This window comes from Sus scrofa, chromosome 7, assembly GCF_054392235.1.
Source record: "Sus scrofa isolate SSC_HxYL_T2T_F1_AM1 chromosome 7, Sscrofa_HxYL_maternal_Yorkshire_Landrace_v2.0, whole genome shotgun sequence".
In the NCBI taxonomy this organism is placed as follows: Eukaryota; Metazoa; Chordata; class Mammalia; order Artiodactyla; family Suidae; genus Sus; species Sus scrofa.
The window spans coordinates 91,735,061-91,762,604 of NC_139389.1; the positions used below are offsets into that span (position 1 = coordinate 91,735,061).

At 43.9% G+C, this 27,544-nt stretch overlaps 1 protein-coding gene across 8 annotated transcripts in view; it reads right to left on the reverse strand.

Moving 5' to 3' along the window:
* RYR3 (ryanodine receptor 3) overlaps positions 1 to 27,544 on the reverse strand; it is a 568,796-nt gene that overhangs the window by 40,016 nt on the left and 501,236 nt on the right. For 4 of the 8 annotated variants that reach the window (XR_014810912.1, XM_084969350.1, XM_084969348.1 and 1 more), the window contains exons 68-83: positions 24,428 to 24,515; positions 24,234 to 24,326; positions 16,834 to 17,004; positions 16,463 to 16,522; positions 14,383 to 14,514; positions 13,801 to 13,913; positions 11,879 to 11,978; positions 9,219 to 9,325; positions 8,752 to 8,803; positions 7,442 to 7,498; positions 5,870 to 5,969; positions 5,647 to 5,726; positions 3,839 to 3,915; positions 1,256 to 1,329; positions 676 to 693; positions 176 to 256 (exon numbers count right to left, since the gene is read on the reverse strand). Coding sequence is in view for 5 of the 8 variants with exons in the window: in XM_084969350.1 (XP_084825476.1) it covers positions 176 to 256; positions 676 to 693; positions 1,256 to 1,329; positions 3,839 to 3,915; positions 5,647 to 5,726; positions 5,870 to 5,969; positions 7,442 to 7,498; positions 8,752 to 8,803; positions 9,219 to 9,325; positions 11,879 to 11,978; positions 13,801 to 13,913; positions 14,383 to 14,514; positions 16,463 to 16,522; positions 16,834 to 17,004; positions 24,234 to 24,326; positions 24,428 to 24,515 (1,403 nt within the window). In the remaining 3 variants the exon portion in view is untranslated. Of the gene's footprint in view, positions 1 to 175; positions 257 to 675; positions 694 to 1,255; positions 1,330 to 3,838; positions 3,916 to 5,646; positions 5,727 to 5,869; positions 5,970 to 7,441; positions 7,499 to 8,751; positions 8,804 to 9,218; positions 9,326 to 10,913; positions 11,011 to 11,878; positions 11,979 to 13,800; positions 13,914 to 14,382; positions 14,515 to 16,462; positions 16,523 to 16,833; positions 17,005 to 24,233; positions 24,327 to 24,427; positions 24,516 to 27,544 lie in introns of those variants that run through there. The other 4 variants (XM_084969349.1, XM_084969347.1, XR_014810914.1 and 1 more) reach the window with 2 other exon arrangements.

Consider the following 27,544-nt stretch of genomic DNA (forward strand, 5'->3'; position numbering starts at 1 on the left):
ATAGCATTAGCCATGGTGTTACAGGTCATGCTACAAAGGGTTCCTTATTGAGGAGCAGATTAGCTGTTGTCCTTGAGTTAGCTAGTGGTTGTATTAAAAAAGGCAAGCAGAAATGAATCATAATTTTGCACCTGAAGGTTGTTTTTCCCTTGACAAATCAATCTGTTCCACTTACCACTGTTATGTCCTTCACAAAGTAACTGTAGGAATCTAAAGAGATCACGTGTAAACTCGTCATTCTGGAGTACTTTTTCACCTTGAAAACACAGAATACCGGTGAGCACTTGTTTGGCTTCTCAACACAGAACACCTTTGAATACACAGGACTGCAAAAGTGCTAAAGGAGCTGTATGAGAACGGCATGGAAAGGGAACTTTGGATGAACGGTGGCAAACCCAATTAAATGGGAATGGAGGCAATGTCCAACAAAGCAAAAAGGGCTGGCCCCAGGATGCATTTGTAAGGAAAACAACTAGGCTCATGGCAGTCATGGTTCACAGTCCATAACTCATGCTTTGGAAGATGGAACACACTTCTTTAATTAAACAACAGACTGCTGGGTTAAACTCAACATGCAACCACCAAGCCGAAAAAGTGTCTGTGCTGAGGCAATTAAATAAGCTCCCTTAGGACTCACACACATGGTGGGAACTCAGGCCAGAAACTCAAACTTACCCCGTTCACGAACAATCACTGGTGATAAGAGAAAAACAGAAAAAGACAGAGTAAGAAAACCACAAACATTAAGACAGACTTAAGCTTAAGTCTTAAGCTAAGGCTGGCTCTATGAACACATCAGCCTGGAAGTGCTTCATCAGATCTACAGATGGGGGAGCTCCCATTGTGGCTAAGCAGGTTACAAACCCCACAAGTATCCATGAGGATGCAGGTTTGATCCGTGGCCTAGCTCAATGGGTTAAGGATCCGGTGTTGCCATAAAGCTGTGGTGTAGGTCACAGATGCAGCTCACATCCTTATGGCTGTGGTGCAGACCTGCAGCTGCAGCTCTGATTCAACCCCTAGCCTGGGAACTTCCATATGCTATAGATGTGGCCCTAAAAAGCAAAAACAAACAAAAAAACCCCAACCAAACAAAAATAACAACAACAAAAAAACCACCCCAAACACAAAAACTACAGATGGAAATGGACCCAGTCCTTGTAGATTAAGCAGCACTGAGCAGAGGCTCTAACCAGCAAGTTAAATCAGATTTTAATCAAGAAGAGAACAGCCTTCACCTTTGTTAGTTACTTACGTGTTCCTTCCTCAGTAACCATCCCCAGGCCTTCAGCTTTATTCTGCCTCTCAAATGCATTCAAATCAAGGACACTTGTAACAGAAAGAAAACAGGTTCAGGGCTACACGCAATGGGGAAAATGGTTTTCTAATGTCAATGTGCCCATCAACTAAGAATATCCTGTCCTTGTATCGTCACAAACACACTAATGCGTTACCGTGTGGTTGAGAGTCTTAATGGTTCCCCAGGTTTTCCAGGCAGTGCTGCCCAAGGATACCTACACCTCACAGCCCTGACCATGTGCAAAGACGAGGGTCAGAAACTCTTATGGCCACAGTCATTGTTGGTAGAGTTTGAGTCCTTTCTTATGGATGAAGATTTAGAAAGGCTTCCCAAATAAAGAAGGAATAATCTATTTCTAAGATTTCTTAAGGGAGAGTATACGTTAAACAGCATTAATTATGTTCACCAACCACATTTACCTACTTTCTCTGTGAATCACAAGGAATTGGGGCCCTTAGTGTTCTGGATGAATAAGGATGGAGAGAGATACAAACTTTCAGATCTTGAAGGGCCACACCCTTTTCTTCTGTCACTCAGGAGCCAATAGTAGCCACAGTTAGGCTTTCTAGAGGCAGTGGTGTTGCTAGGTGTTTCTGAACCTGTGATGAGTTGGCTTTAATTTATGTTCTCATCTTCTTCAACCTTCCCTGTCAAAGCCACCACCAAATCCTACTTAGCCAGGAACCCCTAGTACAACCACACAGCTATGATGATGAGGATAATGACCATATTATTTCCAACTGGAGCTCACTATTTTTCTGATAGAGTCTAACTCCTTCCCCAATATGAAAGATTCCATAGACTGAAAGACCAAAAAGTCTCATAAGAATATAGATCTTAGGTAAGATTCTGAAAAACCTCCCTTTCTTTTCACCCCTGAGCAAAGGAAACATATCCTGGTTTGGAAAGACTTGGGGGGGAAATCCAGCACCCTCTTCCCCCTTTTAGGGATTCCTCTCTAGGGATGTTCTTTAGGGAACATCTTGAGAGATGTTCTGGAGTTTAGATGAATTTTAAAGAGAAAATGAAAATTCCTATTGCCATTGTGTTGTTTTTGCCCACACCCTGCTCAATAATCCAAAACTATCCTTTGCTTTTGGTTTTGCTGTCAAGGGAGGAAAATATGGAAATAGGACATTTGGACATAGCTGCTTTGAAGCATCATTTCTGATTCAGGAGACAATCTGTGCAATGGACATTTCTGACCCTTAGTCTAACCCAAAATACCAATTTCAAATGTTTTAATTTCTTTAATGCTTAACTATTTTACAAATACAAATTATTTTTATAATCAGCAAAACCCATTAAAATATCTTAAAACCTCTGTTAGAACTCAGGTGGCCTCTAAGGGTATGTCACCATCCCTCTAAGCCATCATTATAAATGACATTAGTGATATTAAGTACTATGGACTATCAAGAGAACTCTTTGAAATTTAATTGAGAATTTCATGAGCAATATGGAACTGAAGTGCCTCAATTTTGCCATCTTTGAGTCCACATGTACTATTTCACCCTTAGTGAGTCAGGTCTGGCAATATTACATTTTCTTTCCCTGAGAGAGGTAATAGATGAGTTGGCCACTGGTGGGGGGAAATGGAACTGAGAACAAGGGATTGCATTACAGCTCAGATATGCTCTCTACAACCCTAGGGTACAATATTGACCCAATCAAATGTGGCTAGCAATGGTACGAGGTCCACCATAAAAAAGAATCCCAAATTTTCAAATGGACCAATGTTCTAATTTTAAGAATTATTAATTGGAGGCAAATGAGCTAGATAATTAGAACTTTGACGTTTTCAGAATGAGTTGCAGATGATTCAAAATAATATGAATCTTGGAGAATAAGCTGACACTTTTCTTAGACTGCTGGCTTGTTTCTGAAACAAGCAAGTAAGGTAGCCTTATGACTTCTGGTTACCTACTGTTCATCTGTCAGAGGGTTCAGCCATGAGGAGAGGCTTACACAACTGGATAATATAAACGGAAAGTTTAAGGCTTTGTTTCTCAGACAATGTCAAAATGTTCCCACGCTAGGCTGTACCCTTGTCAAAATGGATGTATCAAAATATGTACCCACCAAATACATATTGGGGCTCAAAGAACTGTTAAGACTAGAGATTACCAAAGTGCCTCATGGGTCTAATGAACACATAGATTTGAGTCATACTCAGGATTCCTCCTCTTTTTGATTCTTTTCTAGTTTGACTTTTAAGGGCATACATGTTTAAGAGAAACTTGCACTCGGCGCTGAAGAAAACCCCACCATAAAAAAGGAGGCAAGTGTGATTAAAAAAACAAACAGGTGTAGAGGTGTGTGACTGTGTAGATTACATCCTCTCCCAATGCTATTTGAAGGTAATCCTGAAGGCTGGAGGAACAATACTCATCCTCTTAGCTTTCTAAAGTAGGTACTCCATTCTCACTAACTCCACAATCAGCTAGTTTATTTTGTGGCCCATCCACCCCACTCTCCTTTCCTTAAGTAGTGAAGGGTTTTTTAAAAATATGCTAGAGATGGTTTTTCCAGATTTACCTGCAAGACTGCATAAGACCAGAAAGGCTTTGAAAGAACCCGGCATCCTTTTTCTCCTTTAGGTAATCTAGCATTTTCTGCAAGGGAGAGACATTTAAAAAGGAAAAAATGATGACAACTATAGCACAAGCACTGACCATCTTAATTATGATGGACAGCTGGCAGGTCCCAGACATGCAGGAATATCGAGTCAGATCCAAGGTGGTGGTTAGTAACCCCAGGTAAGCATCAGATTTCTCCACCCATGGATTGAAAGCTTCCATGTGCCTGAGCCTTGCCCTCTACTATGGAACTAGAACCTCTTAGGGTGGGTGTTTTATTTTAAAAAGCTTCATTGGTACTGAAAGTATTGTAGATCTTTGACATTCACAGATTTACTGTTTGAAGCCGCTTCTATGTGGGAACAGGTGCCACAATCAGGGATCTAGTAATGCCTACATTTGCTGAGGTATAATCTGAACAGCTCATGCAATGAATTTAATGCACTGGAGAAAGGAGCTTAGTTTATAATGAGCCTAGTTGAAAGCTCAGTATCTCTTTCACAATGAGACTTAAGTTTCCTCTGTTCTCTGTCACTAGGAAACCAGGAACTTTGTCTGACATAAAAAGAATTTTCTTTCTTTCTTTCTTTCTTGCTTGCTTTCTTTCTTAAAGGGCTCTGTAAGAAAGTCAGCTAATGGGGTGGTGATAGAAGAAAATAAAGTGAGGGCTGCCTTTGGAAATGGTAGTTCTTACTCAGAAAGCTGTTTGGGATGAATTAAAGGCTGGAAGAAATCACATGCAATAATGGTAGTTATGGATTTGAGCTTCTCAAAGGCCCTGGGATATAACCCTCATGAATACCAAGAGTCTTTGAAATTTCATTTTCCTGTGCACACAGATGCTTTTATTTTTAGCCAGAGCCTGGAGTGCTCAGGAGACACCAGTGCATTTCTGTCTTCTGTAGCCAGTTCCAATTCAGATTGCTGAATGAATTCTATGTGCCAGGCACACTCCACTATGTGTTCTCTTATTTAATGCATGATGGCAGGGGTCTTTATTTGCACTATTCACTGCTATACTCTCCACCCCCAGAACAAAGCCTGGTCCTGGTGCATAGTCAGTGATCGTTAATGGCTGTTAAATAAAAGAATAAATGAATGAATGGACACACAGTAGGTGTGTGGGGTTATGAACCTCACTTAACTGATCAGGCTCCTTGCTCATAGTAAGGAACTGATAGGCGAAGGGTTGAAATAAAATCCTAAGACTGGAGTTCCCCTCGTGGCTCAGTGGAAATGAATCTGACTAGTATCCAGGAAATGCAGGTTTGATTCTCTGGCCTCGCTCAGTGGGTTAAGGATCTGGCATTGCCATGAGCTGTGGTATAGGTCGCAGGTGTGGCTCGGATCCTGCATTGCTGTGGCTGTGGTGTAGGCTGGACGTTACAGCCCCGATTCAACCCCTAACCTGGGAATCTCCAGATGCCAAGGGTGCAGCCCTAAAAAGACAAAAAAAAAAAAAAAAAAAAAGAAAATTTAAATCCTAAGGCTTAGAAAATTCCCTCTAGAGCCTATTTCTGCAGAAAATCATGTAGTGATGAAAAAGGGAAAAGTTTTTCTGTTTGAACTCTGGGTAAATCCTCTTTTAAGTACACGCATGTCTGTAGACTCCCAGTCTTGGCTCGGCTACTCAGACATAATTGGCCACTAAGGACAGACACCAGCTAAGGCAATTCTGGGTAGCCACCTCTGTAGCAGAGTCAACACCACTTCCTGAAGTGTGACAGCTGTCAAATGGAAACACCACCTCCTGCGAGTCCCCATTACCTGCTGCACGCCGGCATTACCCCCGTTCAGGATGGCAATCCCCAGCTTCAGAGTTTCAACCACCATGGGGCTCATCTCACCTGCCGTGGTAAAGATCTGATTGAATCACCAAGGAAACAGAGGGTAAAACACATCTACTGGGCTTTATGGGGACCCTTTAATAGTGGCTTCATGTCACCGTGTGACAGTTCTGTGGCAGTTCTGGAGCCTGTGCAGAAATCACCTTTGCTGGCGCTTATCATCTGAAGGACCATCTCAGCAGCTCCACGCTCATGCAGACGAGCTTGCTGATAGAGGGTTTTCTGCTTTTCCATTTCTTTTTCCTGGAAAACAAAAGCGGGGGTATGGAGATCTGTTTACCCCCAGGGAATTCAGTGTGGTCAGGTGAGTTGACAGAGTGCATTTTTACTTGCCTAGCAAAACAACACACATACTTTGATTTTTTTTGTTTTTTGTCTTTTGTCTTTTTAGGGCCATACCCGCAGCATATGGAGGTTCCCAGGCTAGGGGGTCTAATCAGAGCTACAGCTGCCAGAGTATACCAGAGCCACAGTGACACCAGATCCCAGCCACATCTGCGACCTACACCCCAGCTCACGGCAACGCCGGATCCTTAACCCACTGAGTGAGGCCAGGGATCAAACCCGCAGCCTCATGGTTCCTAGATGGATTTGAGCCTGCTGCACTGTGACGGGAACTTCCAACACACATATTTTGGAACAAAGCAGACCTGGGAAGTTTGTTTTTAGATGCTATCCAGCTTTCCAAAACTGCTCACCTATAACGTACTCACATTTTGATGCTGAATTTTCTACTTTTTGTACTGACAGCTGACACAATCCATTCCCCTGTGATCCTATAGGAAGGACACCAGGAAGTGTGTCCTTATAGGAAGTGACACCAGACTAAAATGTGTTTGTTTTCAATGTTCAGTCATACAGGAAAACCTGCTGGGGGCTCAGCTGGAGTCTCTGAGTGTAGGAAACACCCACCAATCCAGAATGCTCAGACCCTGCTCAACAGAGACTCTACCTGATATGAGATGCTAGAACGTCAGGACTTTCCAGAACTGTAATTATGGTCATTTACTTCTCCTGTTGCATAATTTGTCTACAAAACAATGCAAGTAAACTAAGATAGTTTTATCCTGAGCGATTCAGAGATTTTCCACTGCCTCAAAATCAAGATAGTTATTAGGGACATTTACAAAATAATGGTGCAAAAACCATCCAGTCTCTCCACTGCTTTGAATGTTCACCTTTGAGTGTTTGAATTCCCCCCCCCTTTTTTTGATTTTTAGGGCCACACTCTTGGCACATGGAAATTCCCAGGCTGGGGGTCCAATCAGAGCTACAGCCGCCAGCTACAGCCACAGCAACATCAGATCTGAGCTGCATCTAAGACCTACACCACAGCTCATGGCAATGCTGGATCCTTAACCCACTGAGCAAGGCCAGGTATTGAACCTGCAACCTCATGGTTCCTAGTCGGATTCGTTTCTGCTGGGCCATGATTGGAATTCTGAATTTGCCCTTCTATGGCCCCCTTTGCTACCATGCTTGGATAGATGTAGGAGGTTTTCCAGAAGAACAAACCTGTGGGGCTGTGTGTTGACTGGCTGCCTGCTCCCTTCATTTAGATGGACAGACAGACAACCACCACAACTGACAGGTGTGCTCATCCAGGGCGACTTGTGCATTTGCTGCCAGATACACACGGTGGGTGAGCTGCATGGCTAATGTCAGCCCCCACCCCACAGGCCCTCCTGTTGGCCTCAATCTTAGCAAAAACTTACTTCAAATGTTTTTTCCTTGTCTTCCTCCTCTTCTTCATCTTCCCCACTCTGACAACTCTGAATTCCATGGAGCAGAAAGAGAAGGAAACAGATAATCAAATGAAAGGGGAGTGTAATAAACAAGACTTTGTTCTACCGGGTGAGGGCAGGGGACAGGATGTAATTCACAGGCACTTCAGGACCTTGGCACTCTGTAAAACCAAGAACACCTGGACCACTGCAGGGCCACATTCTACTCACAGTGCTGCCTTTGCAGTGACCAAGTGGTTTGGAAATGAGAAACGGGACCCAGATCACAGGTCAACAGGGACCTATCTGGTTTTATTTTTTATTTATTTTTTATTTTTTTGTCTTTTTGCCATTTCTTGGGCCACTCCTGCGGCATATGGAGATTCCCAGGCTAGGGGTCTAATTGGAGCTGTAGCCACCGGCCTACGCCAGAGCCACAGCAATGCCGTGTCTGCGACCTACACCACAGCTCATGGCAATGCCGGATCCTTAACCCACTGAGCAAGGGCAGGGATCGAACCCGCAACCTCATGGTTCCTAGTCGGATTCGTTAACCACTGCGCCATGACGGGAACTCCCTATCTGGTTTAACCATGGGTCTAAACACCGCTACTTAGTAAAGTTCCAGTGTAAATCAAGAGACAGGAGGGCAGGGACCTGGCCCTTTCCTAACAAGAACCAGGGCTTGGCCATAAGCTTATGGAGGCTCTGGATGTGAATCCCAAAGGGACCTCAAGGTGCAGCTGGTAGAGTTACAGGTACTCTTGTACCCCAAGAGACTCCCCCTTTTCTGCTCGACCTTAAGTTCTCCCATTTGAGATGCAGCAGTTTGCTTAACCACTCAGCATTCCAGGGGCCCCCATCCCTCTACGTGACATAGAAATAGCATCTCTGGTCTCTCTGTCTCTTCCAGAACACGAGGATCTCCCTCTAGTCTCTAAGTTTGTTTGCAAATGTGCCTAACTTCCTGCAGCCACAGATGTGTCTGAACGGCTAGGCATGTTCTGAACACAGAGTGAAAATTCGAGGATGATTTGTTTACCCAAACCCTGCTTGGCTGGCTTAGGACTGCCATGTGGACCCAGCCACTAGACTCCACTGTCTCTGCAAAGCTTCAAGGTGTCCACAGGATGATGGTGGAGTGGTTTATTAAAGTTCCCCGTATAGCACATGAACTGGGCAAAGCCTGGAGCCCATGTTATGCCCCAGGCCTGGACCCGGGGCTCAATGTGACAGTTGTGCCTGAAGAGGTCTAAGGGAAGCAGAAAGACTGAGAGAATGAGCAGAAAACGCAGGTGTACCTTGGCCATCATGCTAGAATAGGAGGTGTACAAAGGGTCGTCTTCCAGTTTGCTGGAGAGAAGGGAAGAAATATTTAGCAGGCTACCTTTAGATTCAGCAGGAAAGACTAAATGCCATACAAATCTTAAATGAAATGTATTAGCGAATTCATTAGAACCACCCCCTCCTCCAGCCAGATTCCTAGAACCCACTCTGAAAATCTGAATGAGCATTGGGTCAACATGCAATTCAGGACTGAAATGATAATTTCAGGTGGCTTCATCTTCAGACTCAGTGTCACACATTATGATGAAAGGGCTGTGGTTTATGTAATTCCCCTCAAGGTTTCTTGATGGCCCACCGCAGAGCAGCAAGAGGGGCTGCTCAAGTCTGGCACCCCTCTCTATGCACACTGCCATCTGCAGGAGGACAGCTGGGGCAGACACAGCTGAGTCTGGGATGAACTGGTGCTCCGGTTCGTGCTGACCTCCTCTCCGTCAGAGCATTGCGGCTAAAGTGGAGGATGATCTGATGAAGCGGGTCTGGCTGCTTGTCTGTCTCCTCCTCCTCCTCCTCTTCCACCTTGGGAGATTTCTACACAAACCAAGGCAGACAGGTTTCAGGCATGGATTTCAGCATGTGGCAGGCCAGCACACTCGAACAAAGAGAAGGGAAAGCACCAGGCACAGAGCGCATCAACTCAAAGCACAAAGAGAAACCACTATGTCATACATTCACTTCAGGACAGAAGCCTCAAAGACGCAAGGTTTGGAAAGGAGATACAGATAAATATTTTTTTCAGCCCATCAAAGAAACATTCCGATTTTAGGTTAAAATGAAATGAAAGGAAAAGCAAAAGCCTGACCGCAGGAGAGGTGCTACAGACCGCAGTGAGCAGAACTCTCATGCAAGCCCTGGGCACCCGCGCTCAGGAGGGATGCCCCAGACAGTCCCCTAGAGGCTGCATCTTTTGGCCGACACCTGACATTTCTCTTGAGAGAAATGGGCTGGGAATAGGAGTGGGGTGAGAGTAACAGGGATGGGGTCATTTGGGGATCTGCTGCTAGTCTAGACTCAACCCAGCAAAACATTTCTCTTTCCTGACCTCATCCCCTGATCCTGAAAATCTTGTTGTTTCTGAGAGATGCCATCCTGGAGCTGTGACCCTTGCAGTTACTCCTCTCCTCAAGTCTTCTTCCTATCTCCTCTGACAGAAAGGGACAAAGCAGCTGATGCCAGCGATATAAGTGGGTTTTCCAGTAGTGGCAGAGCCAGCAGGGTGGACCATATTCATTAAGTTGCTGAGAGCTATATCGGTGGTGTGAATGGTTCAGAAGGGGAGAGTTGCAATGATGCTCACGGTTGAATTCACACTCATCAAGAAAACCAAGTAATTGTCTTTCTCACTGACAGGAATATATGAAAAGAATGAAGGGCGCAGAGAGAAATGGCAAGAAAATGCAGGTGAAAGGATTAAAGGAAAAAAGAAGGAAGAGGGAGAGAGAGAGAGGGAAAGAGAAGGTAACATGGGAAGTGTAAATATGAGAAACCAAGGATTAGACTAGTGGAGAGATTAGGGATGAGAGAAATAGATGAAGGGAGAAATAAGGAGAAAGAGGAGAAGAATTAGGGCTTGGCCAAAGGAGAGGAGGTTTGTTTCTGAATCAGGTTGAAACTCAGTGGTGCGGCTGTCATAAGCACCCCTGCCTGTTGCTTCAAGTAGTTCTAGAGCATGAAGCTTGTTAGAGATGGGGCATGGCAAATTTTCAGAGGGGCCAAAAAAGAAGAGTGAGATGCAGGAAGGGGATTTAGATGTGTCTCTCCCATAGCGGAGCTACTGACCAGAAATGCGGGGCCTCAGCAAGGGCAGACCAGCCTCCTGCAACCCAGGGTGCTCAAAACTTAGTATGAACTTGCCATGGCACAGCTGTGCATCCCAGCTAATATTAGTTAATAATGAGGAGGAGGAGGATCACAGGACTGGCACCTCCAAATGAAATTCATCCTCTGGTTCTTATGACCATTATTAGCAGGGCTTTCTCTAATAACTTACACAGTTAATTCCTTGCAAAATTATACACCCAATTCTTTGTGAGTCTTGAATGGTTACAATGCACACACATGAATACAAAAGCCAAATTCATTCGCACCCATATCTGCTCCCAGTTGAGTCAGTACTTACAGCCAAATCCTGTACTAGTTTCTCTTCAAAGGAATACTCCTCTGTTTCTATCCAAAATCTCTGATAGCCATGGAGGAAGAGGTTAATAGAGCGGTGCCTGAGCGGAAGGGGTGAGAGTGAGGTCAAGAGGGGTCCACGGGACACCTTGTTTTAGTTGGGGCGGTTAACGGTTAGTAAGCAGTTTTGCACAATTCTTATCTTCTGATTGGTCAGGGTAGCCAGGAGCATGCTGTAAGCCAACGGGCTCTGACAGGGCAAATCCTGAATATCTGGAACACCTTCTGAATGAAACGTACCAGGGTTAGTTCAAGACCCAGGGGTAACCACACCCCTATTTTGGTCTCATTGGGTCTTGATCACATTTCCTCTCTAATGAGAATTCATTAGCCAAGGCACAGTCCTGACAGATCTGTTAACTATGGCAATTTGGTTATTCCTTTTGGCCTGTCCCGGTAACCTAATCTAAATTATGCTGATAGCGATTTAATCTCTGGTACACTGAAAACAGCAAAGTGTGGCTTCTTTACAGGGCCTCTGAGGAACCCCAGGGGCAAGGGCCTCAGCTTCTACTTAGGAAGCAAGGCTTGGGCATGGTACACTCATTAGCTCAACTTCTGCATGTCTTATGGGTTCCGGCTGAGCCCTGGTATCTGCGAACACTGAATAAAATGGCCCAAGCCACTTGCTCCCTAGAAGACAGGAATATTAGCCACTGAAGAGCAGGTAAGTGCTTATCCAAATGTGAGGAGGACAGGAGAGAAAAGAAAGGTCAAGGTCAAGACCAGAGTCCTCAAGACCAGGTCATGGTTTCCAGTACACAGCCCTCAGCACCTTTCTTCAAAATCTGACCAATCAGAGTTCTTTTAAAAATTGTACAAATGTGTGTTTTTATGGTCATGTTAAATCATGGTCAAAAAGGAGGAGTGTGCAGAGAATGAGCGGGGTCTCTCCACAGGTTACATTACCATTAAAATGAGTATAAGCCTGTCATACTGAGTTTTTTCATTAACCTTTTCCAGCCAAACCCGTTGAAAGGTGCTCAGGAAGAAATTGTTAATTTTGTGTCTGGGGAAAAGCATACAGGTTTTCTTTTAAAAACTCACATCAGAGAAATGTTTCCACATCATAAAATAAATCCCTTTAGCCCGGTGACTTGGCAGACTCCATGCCATTTAGATCCTCACAAGATAGAGAAAAGGAGTGGTCTCCACCCCTAGCTTCTTAGTTTTTATTGTTATTGCTGTGAAATCTATGTATGATCCTCTATGCTAGGGATAAATCCAGGGCCACCCCTCTAAAACAACTGTGTTAGAGCTGGGGGTGGCACGTTTCATCAAGGACACAGGGAATTCCTGGACTTACCATTATCTAAGACAGGGTAGTGTTGCTGAAGGAGCAACCAAAGTAGTTAAAGGTGGTACTAATACTTTCAGTGGATCTAGGGAAAAATGCTTGTTTTTGAGAGCTGTAATTGCTGCCTGGCTGGCCCTGGAGACAAGTGCTAAGCCCTTCTGGAGGTCACATTAGTGTGTCCTCAGATGTGGCTCTCTACCAAGGGGAAAAGCAGATGCTGTCTGATGTTTTACCACTTCCAGAAAACAGACAAAAGGCCTATGCATTTCTGCTTTTTCTACTGGGCTGTAAATCTCATTCTTCTTCCAGGACTTTGGCAGTCTTCATGCCCATGACTGCCTGGCTTAATTTTTTTAGCTTTTAATTAATGAATTCTCCTTTGACATGTGGTGCCTCACTCCCTTGCAGAGACACTAGTCAGTTTGCTCAAGAGACTTGGAGGCACAGGTGTGTGTCTCAGAGGCCATGATTCTCCACCATCTTCAAAGACCCTCACTAGGAGAGCTCAGGTAGCCAGCTGGCTCAGGACAGGGCTATAGGACACTACGGACAAATGATGGCCAAAATGTACAACTGGATGAGAGCAAATGTCAAGCACAGGAATAGTCTTTCATCTGATAGTCCAAAGAAACACATTTGTTTATGTGGGATTCAGAATCTACTTGGCCAAGTCAGTTTATTTTTCCTGACCAGGAGAGGATATGCCTACTGATTTGAAAGTTGAGTAAACAAGGGCTGATAGTAACCACCAGCTTTGTTTTTTGATCATAGGCCCAACCTTGCTGATTATGGAATGAGTCTGTGGATGGGACTGTAGTAGCCACATCACCAGCGACACTGAGTCAGTCTCAGCAGTTAACACTAGCCCAGTCTATACTGATAATCTGCTCTATGCTGACATAGCACATGTGTTCACACACATTCCATATTCCAAATATTCACAGATTTTTGACTTCAGGTATGGATGAAACACCCAGGTAGAAACCTTAGGCCCATGACTGGACTCTTGGGCCATCTTCCGCCAGTGCCCTTTCTTCATCTTCAAGGCAAGCACATCATGCTAGTCTCAGGATCCATTTATGTACTTGCTGAGAAAATGCAGTAATTTTGGTGTCATCCAAGTACTTGAACATGGGAATATTGTTTCATCTGTGGGTGGAATTTGTGGTAAACTATTTTCAAAAACAGTTCCCTTTTTCTGGAGTGCCTTTGCAGCCTCACAAAGACTCCTACCTAGGTAAAACTAAAGAGCTCCTGTAGGCTTACACAGCTGATTTTACAGTGCAAAATGGTGAGCTGAGACAGGGTTGGGGGCACTAAGGAACCTTATCTGTTTTCAGTTTTTAATGCTTACCTTGATTACCTTAGCAGGCCATTATCTTACAGGCAGATTGTAAAGGCTCTGTGGGTGAAGAATTTCATTTTATACCCCTGGGATCATGAGTGTCAGGGCCAGAGAGAGCACAGCTGTGGGGGGATACCTTAAATCTCATCTCTGACTCACATGCCAGGAGGAAAATGACACAATACTTGCCTGGGAAGGTTGTAGAGAGGGGCCATTCTGAAACAGGCCACCACTGCCCGTTTCCGCTGCTTTGATAGCAGTTTGTGCCAGACTGCCTTCTTGGACCTCAAAGGCTGTTCCACCTAAGAAGAAATCTCACAGGTAGGTACACACTAGGCTGATCTGGGTGGCAGAAGACAGTCATCTGCAGCCCAGACTTCTCAACCCTGGAAGAATACTGCTTTCCCAACTGTAGTCAGCGAAAGGTACCCAGCAGTCAATGATTCAGTTTGTGGAAGTCCTGGGTCTTCTTTCTTCTTCCCACAGCTTTTGGTGGTTTATTGCTTAACAGCAGCTTTACCAAAGAGTAGGGAACTCAAACGGGTCATTTCAACTAATGGAAAAAATTTGTAAAACATTGGGAAGATTAAGTACTGAGGTGTCTTGGTACCACAAGGCACTAAGATAACACTTTGGGTGAGCTGGGATAATCCTTGCTCTTTGCTTTCTGTCTTACAAGGGTGCTCTTAAATAAGAGCTGAGTGTGGAGAGAAGCTTTGTATTCTCCAGGGCAGTCTTGCTTCCTCAATTCTCAGGGCAGATGGTACTCACCTGCTCCAGGTGGAAGACAGCTGCTGAAATTCTTTGTACACGCTCCACTGTCTTTTCTGGGTTGGAAGGTTCTTCACTCTTCAAAACATCCTTGTATAGGTTCAGTTGCCACTTTACAGCTGGGTCATCAGACTGCAAATTGAGGCACACACATGAAATGAGCAATCACTTACACTTCTTGTACTGAAAAAGCCTTTTACTCCTAGCATGGTTCTATAGTATTCAAGATTCTTTTCTATTAATGCCTCTTTCATTTTCTCTATCATCCTTTTTTCGGAAATACTGTAGATGCTTAATAGGAACTTCTCATTCTGGTTTATATGATTCTTAACTCTTCTGTCATATTTTCCATTCCTTTCTATGCTGCATTATTTCCTTAAATCAATTTTCCAATTCATAAGTTCTCTTTCCAGCTGTATCTATACTATTTTTAATCCATATAGATATTTAAATTCAATGATTATTAAGTTAAATGATTATTTTTCATCATTTAAATCACATTGAAGTCTTTTTCTTTCTCTTTTTCTAAGACTGCACCCATGGCACATGGAGGTTCTCAGGCTAGGGGTCAAATCAGAGCTACAGCTGCCAGCCTACACCACAGCCACAGCAATGCCGGGTCCTCAATCCACTGAGTGAGGCCAGGGATCAAACCCAAACCTCATGGTTCCTAGTTGGGCTTGTTTCTGCTGCACCATGATGGGCATATGAGACAATGAGGTTCTTTTTCAATCCCACCTTTCTCCTCCTTTAAAAAAATAATGTCCAAGTCTTGCTTTATAGTTTATATTGATGCCTTTATTTCTTTAAATATTTCAAGCATACTTTAAAAATTCCTTTCTGTAGTTCCTTTGCTTGAATTCTTCCTTTTGCTGCATTTTTTGATCCTCTACTGGTGGTAGATATCCTTTTATACTATATATTTTATTCCATTTATAATTTATCAAAGTATAGTTGATTTACAATGTTGTGTTAATTTCTATGGTACAGCAAAGTGATTAAGTTATACATATATGCACAGCCATTCTTTTTCAGATTCATCTCCCATCTAGATCACCACAGAATACTAAGTAGAATTCCCAGTGCTATACAGCAGGTCCCCACTGACCATCCATTCCATATGCAATAGCGTGCATATGTCAATTATTATTATTATTAATATGAGTTTTTCTTGAGGAGGAGTTTTGTTTACTAGCATCTCAGTCCATATTCTAGCAGGTAGAGACTCTCTAAGTGGTTTCATTGCTGTTTTTGCAAGAGATTCATGGGTTTCACTGGTTCAAGGCTAATTTTATGTTAAGTTTCTTGCTCTACATGTATGCACAGCATGGGGAATTAGGCCCCATACTCCTCTTCCAGGTTATTGAAAACCATGGCCCCTATATCTGGTCTGAAAGCCCTAAAGGTTTTTCCAACTGCATCATCTCATTACTACGATTTAGAGTCCCTTCTTTTTTTCTGGCACTTGGAACTTCTTTTTACTGCTTTTTGTAGTATATTTTACCTACCATTGCTATATATTTGGGATGGAAAAGAGAGGCTATCTGTGTCATTTTAGGCTTCCATCTTAGATAACAATGTATCTGAGGAAAGAGGTGTTCAGATTTGCAGGCCTGGAAAAATCTCAACTTGCCTTAAAATCAAAATTGACCTTGATTTTGTTTTTTTTTTTTGGATTATACTACTCAGATACAAAGTTACTTTGTTTTCAAATCTCTAGAGCTGGAAGGGCTAAAATTTCTCCCAGGTGTCCCTTTCACTCTTTAACTAGCCTCAGAGTCAGTAAATTCTGAGACCTAATCTAACTCTCCTGCTATGGCTTGATGCTAACACAGTGGGAAGTGGGAAGACATGTTTTATTGGGCTTCTTTCCAAGAGTGGAGGGATGAACAAAAATTAAAAGCCAAACAATTAAAAATTAAGGACAGAAAGTTAGGTCTACCAATTAAGCACAAGTACACTGAGAGTGTTTTTAGAACACATTAAAAAAAAAAAAAAAAGAGTAAACTAAGTGCCAGTGTGGTGCTCCAGAGCCAGAAGGAAAGCTCACTGAGTTCTCACTGTCTTCCTGCTGTATTACCTTTTCTTGCAAGTGCAAATTATTCCGCAGGTGTTCCTTCACCTCTTCATCTGTGTCCCTCTGTGAAAAGAGATGTTAAATCTTATTCCTATACGTGTAAATGTAAAGCAAGGTGCAGGGATGTGCAGAAAGCAAATGGACAGTTTTGCTTGGATCTTTATCACAAGAACAAAAGCAGAGAAATAACAGAGACTTGTTCCAATAAGCATGTGCTGACTCTCTGGTCAGCGGGAAAGACGAGGGCATGTTGCCTCTGTGCATCTCAGCTTCTGCTCACTGGTCCCCAGGGAAGGAGGACTAACCCTTCACGGGCCAAGCACCATCACCACCACCTACATTACCTGTGCAGCCAAAGTGGATGGGTGACTTACACAGCTGTATCGTGATTTTGCGAGGGAGATCAGCTCCTGATCACCTGGGGTGCACATATTCAAACCGATGGGCAGCATTTTCTTGAGCGCAGCCACGATGAGGGAGGTCTGGATGGAATACAAGTCTCCCCTCCGCTTTGTCTTCTTCCGCTCCTGGTCCTGTCCTCCAGACTAGGAGATGAGGTTGAAACAGAGGACCTCAGTGATTCTGAAAGGCACTGCCTCATCTCGGAGGCAAATTGCCTCCTGCGGCCCCATCACTACAGCTTGGGCCTTTCTACATTTCAGAGGATAGCAAAGGAACATGTTAAACAAAGACAACCAAATGGCCATTCAAGACCAGCCCTGAGCCTACACCCTCTGCTTGTGCGCATGCTCACGGAACCACGTGACCCCCCCCCACGCCGAATACCCACAGTCTCTGCTCACTCATTCATTGGTCAGAATGAACAAACTGTTGTTTTCGAAAAAGAGGATTTAGGAACTGACAAAGAAACTTCAGAAAAGAACTGAGAATCCTGATGCTGGGCAGCAGTAAACAAGTGAATGAGCATCTACCCTGGAATAACTGTTCGTGGTCAGGGCTGGACTAGTGTTTCGGAACACCGGCACCCCACTTGGCCTCTGCCTGGAGGCAGTGCAGAGAGGAACCACCAAGTAAGTAGGGCTGTTTTGGAGTCTGGCTGGGGGGAACTTAGGAGAAGCAGTACAGATAAGTGAGAGGCAGCGGTTTAATCTGGGGGGAGTCCACCCTCTTGGGGTTACACTTTTTCATCCTTTTCTGGGAGCCTTAGTCCACTGAAGTGGGAGGTTTCAGAGAAAGGGAGGAGGCACGGCATCTGTGACAGCTCCAGAAAGCCAATTGAGAACCCATTCCCATACAACACGTGGTGGGTAAGGGTAGGTTCAAGAAGATGACGCTTTGCAGTAACTTGATTTTAATGAGTCAGGCTCTGAAAGAGTCAGGTTGCCCACGTGGTACCTCCTTGCACTGACTCTGGCTCAGCTGAGGGGGCATGTCCTGGAAGTGCAGGAGGGCTGGATGGTGGGAAGTAGAGCATGCAGGGACTGCGAGACAGGAGACTCGGGGCTTTTTAAAGCTTTGCTGAGGTGCCCTCTAGAGTCTGCAGCGCTGTAGTTTGCAATGACACAGACACGGGTCAGTGGGAACTGGTGGGGAGGCCAGATGCCTCCTCTGGAGCTGGCAATATAAGACCTAGGGCCCTGGGCAGCAGCAGAATTCATTTTTTGAAGGACTGGCTTTCTGTGAGAAGAACAGGGTCAGAATTAAGATCGCTTTGGGGGCTGATCTCTTTAAACTACTTTCCAAAGTGTGAAGGAAGTTGATAATTATTAATGGACGCTCTTAAAGTGGAGATGTCTTCTTTTATCCAGCTTGTGGATGCTGCACTTTCAGGTCGTTACATCATAGAAGCCACTGGCTAGCAAAACCCAGTCTGACCGAATACTGCCAGATAATTCTATTTTGTGCCCGGTGCTCCAAAACAACAGGTCTGACCCAGGACAGCAGTGGGAGGGGGCAGTGAGAAACATGGGGGCAGGGGGAATGAGGCGAAGGGGAAGAGGCTTTTTGTGTTCTAGATATACTCAGCTGATTCACACAAAGACTTGGAAAGCTTTGCCTTTTACTGAGTGGCTTTCTGGATTCCTTACACATCCTATCACCAGGTATAGAATCTAAAGGCAAAACTCATTTGAAGTCTAAATTACCCTTGAAAATACTTCAAACCATCCATCAAGGATAGAACTCAGTTCTGTGTATATAAACTGTGAGGTATCCGGAACATACAAACAGTAAAAGGTCAACAGTAACATGACATATACATGAAGTAACTTGAAGTATACAATCAAGTAAAAATGCAAAATGTAGCCATGTGGATTTGATACACAATTTAAATAACTTCTTGCTCACTTTATTCAGCCCATCTCATGTTGTTCTGACTACAAATGCTGCATAGAGGATGTGACTCTAATGTGCCTGCTACTCCAATAAAGCATTTCTAATCCTCCCAACAACTCTGAGATACCAACACGTCAGTTTTACAGTGGAGAACATGATGCTCGGGGAAGTTCAGTGATTTTTCCAAGGTCACTCAGCAGTTAAGAGTCTGGGCCAACATCCAGACCCATGTCTACCTGGTTATGGCTCTATTTCCCTTTTCTGCCTCAGAGCTGCAAGTGACCTGTTCTCTGCACATTTCCCTTTCTCTGCTCCATACCTGAGTGCAGAGGGCTTGGGCCAATGGCACAGACACACTTTAATGGAGAGATAGAAAAATATTCTCAAGCAATAACCTGTTTGGGTCACTAGGAAATTATTCTAAACTAGGGTTTATTCTACCACATGTACATTTTATGCAAAAACTCATGGCTATGTGCTGATTTCAAATCCTTGACTTTAGTCCTTGGAAAATTCTCTTTGACTCTTGGGAGTCATATCATATCTCGCATAAGAGGCAGATAAGTATAGTGAGCAGGGGTTGGGATGACTAACAGCCAAGAAGAGGAGTGAGTCCCCCAGGCTCTCAGGCCCGTCAGCCTCCCTATCTCTGTTAGTGTGCTGGCTGCAGAGTGAGCAGCTGGGGAAGGGAGCAGAGATGGCAAGGAGACCTCGGATAGGGCGAGGCTTGGCTGGCTTCCCCGGCTTCCCCATTCCAAGGGTGGGTAGGCCTACATTCACTCTTTGACAGGCAGTTGTCTTCCCTGGAGCAGGCCTGGGGAACTCCAGGTGGGAAAATCCATTCTGTACCACCCCCAAGGTGATCACAGTGCAGAGGGTGGCCAGAGCCTGGCACCTCTAATACTAGGACAGAAAAGACACGTCATGCATTTGACCTGTACCTTTACTTGCATGGCCTGTGTGGAAAGACAAGAGAAAAGAAACAAAAGTTGGTCAGTAAAAGCAGGGGTCTGAAGCATAAGGTACCACATGTTAGTCAGAGTTCCTTTGCCCCCATTCCTCAGTCAACACGACAGAAACCCAACTGCTCTGGAAGCTGATTGAACATGCCATGATGTAGGAGTAGGAGGTTAGGATGGAGGTTAATTGGATCAAAAGGACTTACACCCAGACCAAGGAGGACACCCTTGCTGCAAGGTCATCTGAGACCAGCCTTCTAGAATGTGTGACACTCAGACCCAGTAGTCTTTAGATTTGACCACCCATGCTAACTCTTTAGATCTAATGCCTCCCCCCTCCCTCCTCCCATCTGTCACCTGGGTGGGCTGTAGACAATCTGCCATGTAACCAAAAACCCTAATTTTCTTTCTTCTTTCCACCCACCACATTATCACCTCCAGAAGATCTGTGGTTACAAAAAGAGTAAAGAGAACTAAGCTAAAGGGTCATATATGTGCATATATGTGCTTCCAAAAATTTTTTTTTTGCTCAAAAAATGTGCTCTAGGAATATCCAAGGTGATTCAGGATCACCCCACAACCCAAAGGATGGGGCATCTTCAGTCTTGGGCTGTGACCTTGAACTATACCTTAGGTCAAAGGCTTCTACATGTCAAATTTTATTCTTTTCTTCACAAATTGCTAACATTGGTTAACTCACTGCATTTCCCTAATGCTGGAAATACATTTATTTATCTAGTTTAAAAAAATTTTTTTTTAATTTTCCAAACAGAAATCTATACATTTCTATACGTTTAAAATCATTTAATTTCCCCACACTTTATCACCAATAGTTGATGATTGAATAGCAATTTATGTGGCAACTTAAGGAAAAAACAGAGACTCTTAAGGGCAAGGGAGCTGGAGGACACAGCACTTTGAGGGTGGTGTGCTGCACTGAGCCAGCAAAGGGGGAGGCACTGGGGACAAGGACAGGGCTGTGCCATCCGGGGTGGTCATCCCCACTGAGAGGGTAAGCCAAGTAAAGAGAGGGAAAGGGGAATTTTCAAAAGCTGGTCTGGAAATGAGAAAGCAAGAGAGAGCACAAAACAAGGAGCGAAGGCAGTAGAGCGAAGGCAGTAAGAAAGGAGGGAAGGGTGGGAAGAAGAGGGGGAGGGGAGATGATGAGGGGGGAGGAGGGGAAGAGGTAGGGGGAAAAGGAAGGGGAAAGAGAAGAGGGGGGTGGGGGGATGGGCAAAGGGAGAGAATGCACTTGAACTGCCCAAGTGCAAGATCAAAGGGAATACAAATCAAAGTGAAAAAAGTAGTGGGTACAGGGCATGAGAGAGGGGGTGAGCAACTAGCGAGACAGATGAAGAAGACAATTCACACTTGTCACTCTGAATACCCTTGACAAGCACAAAGATATCTTCCCAAGTCTACCTTGTCCTTTTTCAATATACTGAAATCACACTCATGGGGTGGAGGGGCTTTAAGCAATGAGGCACCCCAATATTTCCTGCATCTCAACTCTTTTAGTGTTTACAATCTGGGTCAAGGAACTGGCATTTCTTGGGCTAAACACATTCTAACTTACCATTCCCCTCCAAGGAAGCTGCTGCCATTTTTCCAGAAAACAAAACAAGTTTAAAAACAATACAAAAAAACACTTGCTCAGCTTTGTTATGTATAGCTTAACATAGTATTTGCAAACCTGTGTTATATAAACAAAATATCAATGAGCTCTCCCCAAAATGTGCTTTAGCTGCTGGAAAAAGAACACTTCTTTGAACAGACCTTCAATTAATCCAATATGAACAATGTGGTCCACGTATATTTCCCCCCCTTCCTTTCCAATCACAATGGCATGTGCAGGGTGTGTGCAGTGTGGAATGCAGCATTCCAGTACACTTATCTCTGCAGAGGCTGCCACGTGCACTGCAGCCAATTCCATTTGTACAACACCAGGATTCAATTAAGAGTGGAGATAAAAGCAAGCACAGGTGATCATTCAGATCAGGTAGTAAAGAAAACATCTAAAATCAGGAGATTGGGGATTCAGCTGATAAGGCGAATCTTCCCTCTCCATCCTCTCAATATGTAGTTCTACATCTAAAAAAAATTACCAGAAATGGCTGAGTTGCTGTTTGCTGGAGGCAGGTATTTCTCTGTCCGAACTAATGCGCTGCATTTATGTAATATTATTCTAGTGATGCATTTAAAACTGACTTTTCAACAGGGCCCACAAGTAGAGCTAAGTCAGACAGCAAGCTCAAGCCCATTCTACAGATTGGTAAATTGTGGCTCAGAGAAGTTAAGTGAATGAAGCAAGGCCATACCTATACTCGACAGCTGGGCCAGGAGCAGGACTTGGCTTCCTTTCCGTCTCTGGTCCTATTTACTACTATACTTTGTGTCTCGACTGAGGCAACCGGACACAAGAACAATACAAATATTTGTCACCCTGAGAAGCACAGCAAATATTATTTAACATGGGAGTGTCCTTACATCCATTATTCTGATGGTCTGATGTAAGTCTAACCCTTTCCCACATGGCTCAGAAAAAAACTGGCATACAATGTCAGTGGAAGTGAAATGAAAGCACTTGTTCCTGTGGACTAACCTTACCAGCATGGAAGATGCACAGATTCTGAATATGACCAAACTCTGACAAGTCAAACATAGCTTTTCCTCATTCAGTTATGTCAAGGAACACAGTTCCAGGTTAGTTTGTTAGTAGGTTAGTTTTGAAACATCATTTTTTGTCACTTCCTCTCTTTCCAGTATAAATTCAAGGACCCTGAGTATCCACTCATCAATAGAGGGTCAGGGTATCTTTGCCATTTCTGCTCATCTGGGATCCAAATCCTTGTATCAAAGTTATTTCCATTGCTTTGTGGCCATCCACTGACAATAATAATGGCTGCATCAGGAGCCAAAGGACCTGCCCCAATCCAAAGGGGTCTGTTTGCAATTCACTGACTTTCTCTAGGTGGACAGGATCAAAGAGGAGCCTGTGACGGCTATAAGAAGACCCTTCAAAGGGAACTCAGGGATAGATATCTGGGAATCATGAGTCTGAAAAATCTCTCTCTCTGTACCTCACATGAGCAGCTGTGTTTTCCAAAAGTCGAATGCAAAGTAAACTTTGGAAAATCAAATAAAAATTATCTAAAGCACAAAAGGATCCACCATAAGTAAGGTTCCCTTGAAGCAAAGATTTCTCTTGAGTATATCTATATGTACACCTCTATATCTATCTATCTATATGTACACCTAATCTCTCTACATTGCATGTGCACAGCTTTATTAAGCCTTACTAAACAGCATTCACCAGATTCTAAACCCTGAGAATCAATTTCTGGATGCTAGAAGAAATGTTATGGTCAATGTAACTAAAAGGTGGAAGAGATGGGAAGTTCAGGGTGATTGCTGCTGATTAGAACTAGCATGCTTGGTAAGGCTTTGGGTGCTGGAGTTCTGGTCCCTTGTCTACAGCTTGGCATAGCATACAAAGGTCTTTCTTCCCAAATGGTTACTTGAAAAGATGCCCCAAAGGCTTCGCTACAAACCCGTGACTGTCATTTTTCCAGAACTAGTTCTCACTCCTGAGGGGTCCCCATGAACACTCCACCTTCATGGTCCTTGAAGGCAGCACTGTACTGGCCATGAGAAAGATGCACATCTCAGGAGTCACAGGTCACTTACAAGTGACAATGCCGTCAAGCCCCACTGAGGCATGCTTCTCCAAGGAAGAGAGTTCAGATAAGCCACAACAGCCAGTAACAAAACAGCACATGTAAGGAAGCCTTGCTTTTGTGTGTCCACCTGAAGGAGCATGTCTGAGAATTCTCTCGAATAAAAACAGCGAAGCTTCACTGCTGAGCTGACTCAGGAGCATCTGGGAGGCCAGCTCCCCGTCCTGTATTCCTGCAGCACCCCCTCCCTGTAGGTGACTCTGTTTTTAGACATATGTTTGCAATGCCTTCTTTCAGACATTTCCTGCAGGGGCTGGACAAAGGCTTGGGCTTCTGAATGCAACTCACATGGAAATTAAACAGAAGGTATTAAGATGTCAGCACAGCTGAAATAAAGCAGCTATTGCATGATCCAAATAGGAGGAAAAATCAGTGTACTCTAAGAATATGTGCCAAGGAAATCTTCAAAGCAAGGTGATTTCCTCACAGCTAATTAAAAGACGGCTCTAGGCAGGTATATTTTTGTAGCTTCTCTCACACAGGAAGTCCACTCTAACACAAGCAACAGCAGCTTTTGTTTGGGAGACTTCTTGAATGCCTTCAGCATGTCTTGAAACCTAAAACTTTTTGACTCACAAGCAGCTACTTATTCATAAAATGTAATGACCATGCTTATTTGAGAGTGGTTTCTTCCAGCTCGTTGGTTCGTTCTCAAACAACGGTAGACTGTTGGTTTTAGTGGTTTAACCTAAAGGCAGTACAGAGCTCATCCCTTCCTACATCCAAGATACGTAGCTTAGGTCAAGGTCAGAGAGTCTTTGGAATTGCTTTCTATGGACTTACTTTTGACATCTTGCTTTTGCTGTCTCCAGTTAAGAACGCCAAATTATTAATTTCATTCTGAATCACAAAATTTTGTTCTTCCCGCTTGAAGTTCTAAGTGTGGGGGAAATAAAAGAGCAAACATTACAAGAAAGTTTTCCAAGGCCTGAACCTTTCACAGCTGACCCTAAATCCAGAGCCCCCGCACCACTTACGTGAGATTTGCACCACAGGATGAAGACCTCTGCCACCATGCGGAAGAGCTGGTCAGAGTCAGCATCTGGGCTTTTGAGCCAGTTAGATCTGAGGAGAAAGATAAATGAATATGCATGTAGAGCTGAGTAATGATTAAAACAGTCACTGGAGTTCCCGTCGTGGCACAGTGGTTATCGGATCCGACTAGGAACCATGAGGTTGCGGGTTCGGTCCCTGCCCTTGCTCAGTGGGTTAACGATCCGGCGTTGCCGTGGACTGTGGTGTAGGTTGCAGATGCAGCTCGGATCCCACGTTGCTGTGGCTCTGGCGTAGGCTGTTGGCTACGGCTCCAATTGGACCCCTGGCCTGGGAACCTCCATGTGCTGTGGGAAGGGCCAAGAAATAACAAAAAGACAAAAAAAAAAAAAAAAGTAAAATAAAAAATAAAATCATAAAAAAAACCAAAAAGCAGTCACAACCTCAAAATTATACCGACATCAGATGTACACATGTACCCCGATAAAACTGCATTCCACAGAAGGCTATCTTTAGAGAGACTAAATATCAATACACTCTTCGCATGCTTAGATATAGGCATGTAATTGTAAATATTTGTGAAGGACCTACAAGAATCATTTCCATTTTAGCAAAGGAGTCTAGGATTACCTGAGCAAACAGATGTCAGAAATCAACATTTTGAAATAGTCAAAGTTAGGTTTTTGTTTTTGTTTTTGGCTGCACCCATGGCATATAGAAGTTCCCAGGCCTGGGATCAAACCCATGCTACAGCAGTGATAATGCTGAATCCTTAACCTAGTAGGCCACCAGGGAATGCCTGGTTTTTTTTTTTTGGTCTTTTAAACTAAAGAAGAGGTGATTAAGGCTACACTCTAAGTTTTGGGACAGGCCTCCTTTATTCCAGAAGGCTAGTAAGACTAGGAAAGTCTTAGTCATGATGCCATCTAATCTTTTTTCTTTTTACGGCCACACCTATGACATGTGGAAGTTCCTGGGTTAGGGGTCAAATCAAAACTGTAGCTGGGGCCTATGCCGTAGCCACAGCAACACAGGATCTGTGCTGCATCTGCAACCTATGCTGCAGCTTTCAGCAACACTGGATCCTTAACCCACTGAGTGAGGCCATGGATTGAACCTGCATCCTTGTGGACACTATGTTGGGTTCTCAACCCACTGAGCCACAGTGGGAATTCCTATGATGCTGTCTAATCTTGTTACTGATGCTTGTTATTGTCAAGCCTCTGAAATTCTAAGCATTCTACAAATAGTTCAGGCCTCACCCCTTTTTCTTTCAAAGCTACTTTTATGAATGAAATCTATAGGATGATATGGTTTTTTTACGTTACTTGACGTGTACAGATAGAGACCAAACATCTCCTGTGCCCTCTGAAATAGTTTGGAAATTCCTTATAAATAGGTGTCATTCTTTTCTTCTTCTTCTTCTTTTTTTTTTTTTTTGGCCATGCCTATGGCATGTGGAAGTTCCTGGCCAGGGATCAAACCCGAGTCACAGCAGTGACCCAAGCTGTTGCAGTGACAACGCTGGGTCCTTAACCCACTGTGACACAAGGGAACTCCTAAATAGGCATTGCTCATCTAAAAAAAAAAAAAAAAAAAAAAAAAAAACAAATAAAAAAAAAACCCTAAAAAACTAAGCTAGGTTCAGAAATTGCACAGTGGCAGCAAGAAGGCTAAATTGCAGTAAAATTCAGTCATTTCCTAAAAGCTGTCTTGCCCCTAAGCATCTTACACATTTGAATTCAATTATATTTTGAAAGGGGTGAATGAGGTGCCATTTTCAAATATTTGCATAAAGTAACACATTAGAAGTTAAACTATCACCCTTCTTGGGTTATAAAAAAACTTTGGCGCTCATGAATAGTCTGAAAAACCCAGTGTCCCTTGGTGCGTGCAGGGTCATAGCTATCGAAAATCAGTTCTCTAAGCCCTGGGACGTCAGACTGAATTGCCCTGAGCAGCCTGTGCCTTCTGACCATCAGAGAGAGCACCTCAGGAAGAAAGTGAGGGCCCGTGAGGCCAAGACCACTTCTGGATTTCTCATCTCCTCAGTGACTTACTGCCAGGGTTCTAGCCTCACAGATGTTCTTGTCTAATCTTTTTTGTTTTCTTTCTTTTTTGTCTTTTTTAGGGCTACACCTGTGACATATGGAAGTTCCCAGGCTAGGGGTCCAATCAGAGCTGCAGCTGCAGACCTACTCCACAGCCACAGCATCGTGGGATCAGAGACACATCTGTGACCTACACCACAGCTCATGGCAATGCTGGAAACTTAACCCACTGAGTGAGGCCAGGGATCGAACCTGCATCCTCATGGAGACTATGTTGGGTTCTTAACCTGCTAAGCTAGCTACATGGGAACTCCTAATCTTTCTTGTTTTCTACCTCACTAGCCTCTCCTTCACAGGTAGACACTACTCTCCTCTTTTTCCTCAAAAACAAACCTCCATTTTAGTCCAAGTGGCACTGGGTCCCAAGGTGAAGATCACGCTGCCCAGCCTCCCCTGAGGGACAGCCAAGGAACTAAATTCTACTCAATGGATGAAAGCAGAAGTTGTTGCATGAGCTTTCTGGAAAAGCTCTCTACAAAGGATCAGACAGCTGAAGGTGCCCTTTTTCTTTTCTCCTGTTGCTTTCCTATTTTCCCCCCTGGAATAAAAATATGATAGCTTGAACTCTAATTGGCATATTGCACCATAAAGTAACTTTGAAGCTGGAAATCAATGTTAAGGACAGAAGGACAAAGAAACGAGGGTTTCCAATGGGGAGCAACCATCCTGGCCACAGAGTGGCTCTCTGTACGTGTGAGATTTAACTTCTAATTTAAGCTGTGCTAGAACGTGTCCATTACAAGCAGCCAAATGCAATCCACACTTGAGGCTTGAGCTTGGTAATGCTTTTTGATTTCTTTCATATTGATTTTTCGGGAGTACTTTTTTCAGGGTCAAGTGTCATGTTTTATCAGAACTGCCAGCTGCTCATGCCTTAGTGTTTTGGTATAAATGAGCTTTATAGCTTGGTACTAGGCCTTGAGTGGGAAGAGGTGAGGGGTCACATCATATCCTGCCAAGGAAAAGTATAACCGCAGGGAGAATCAGCAG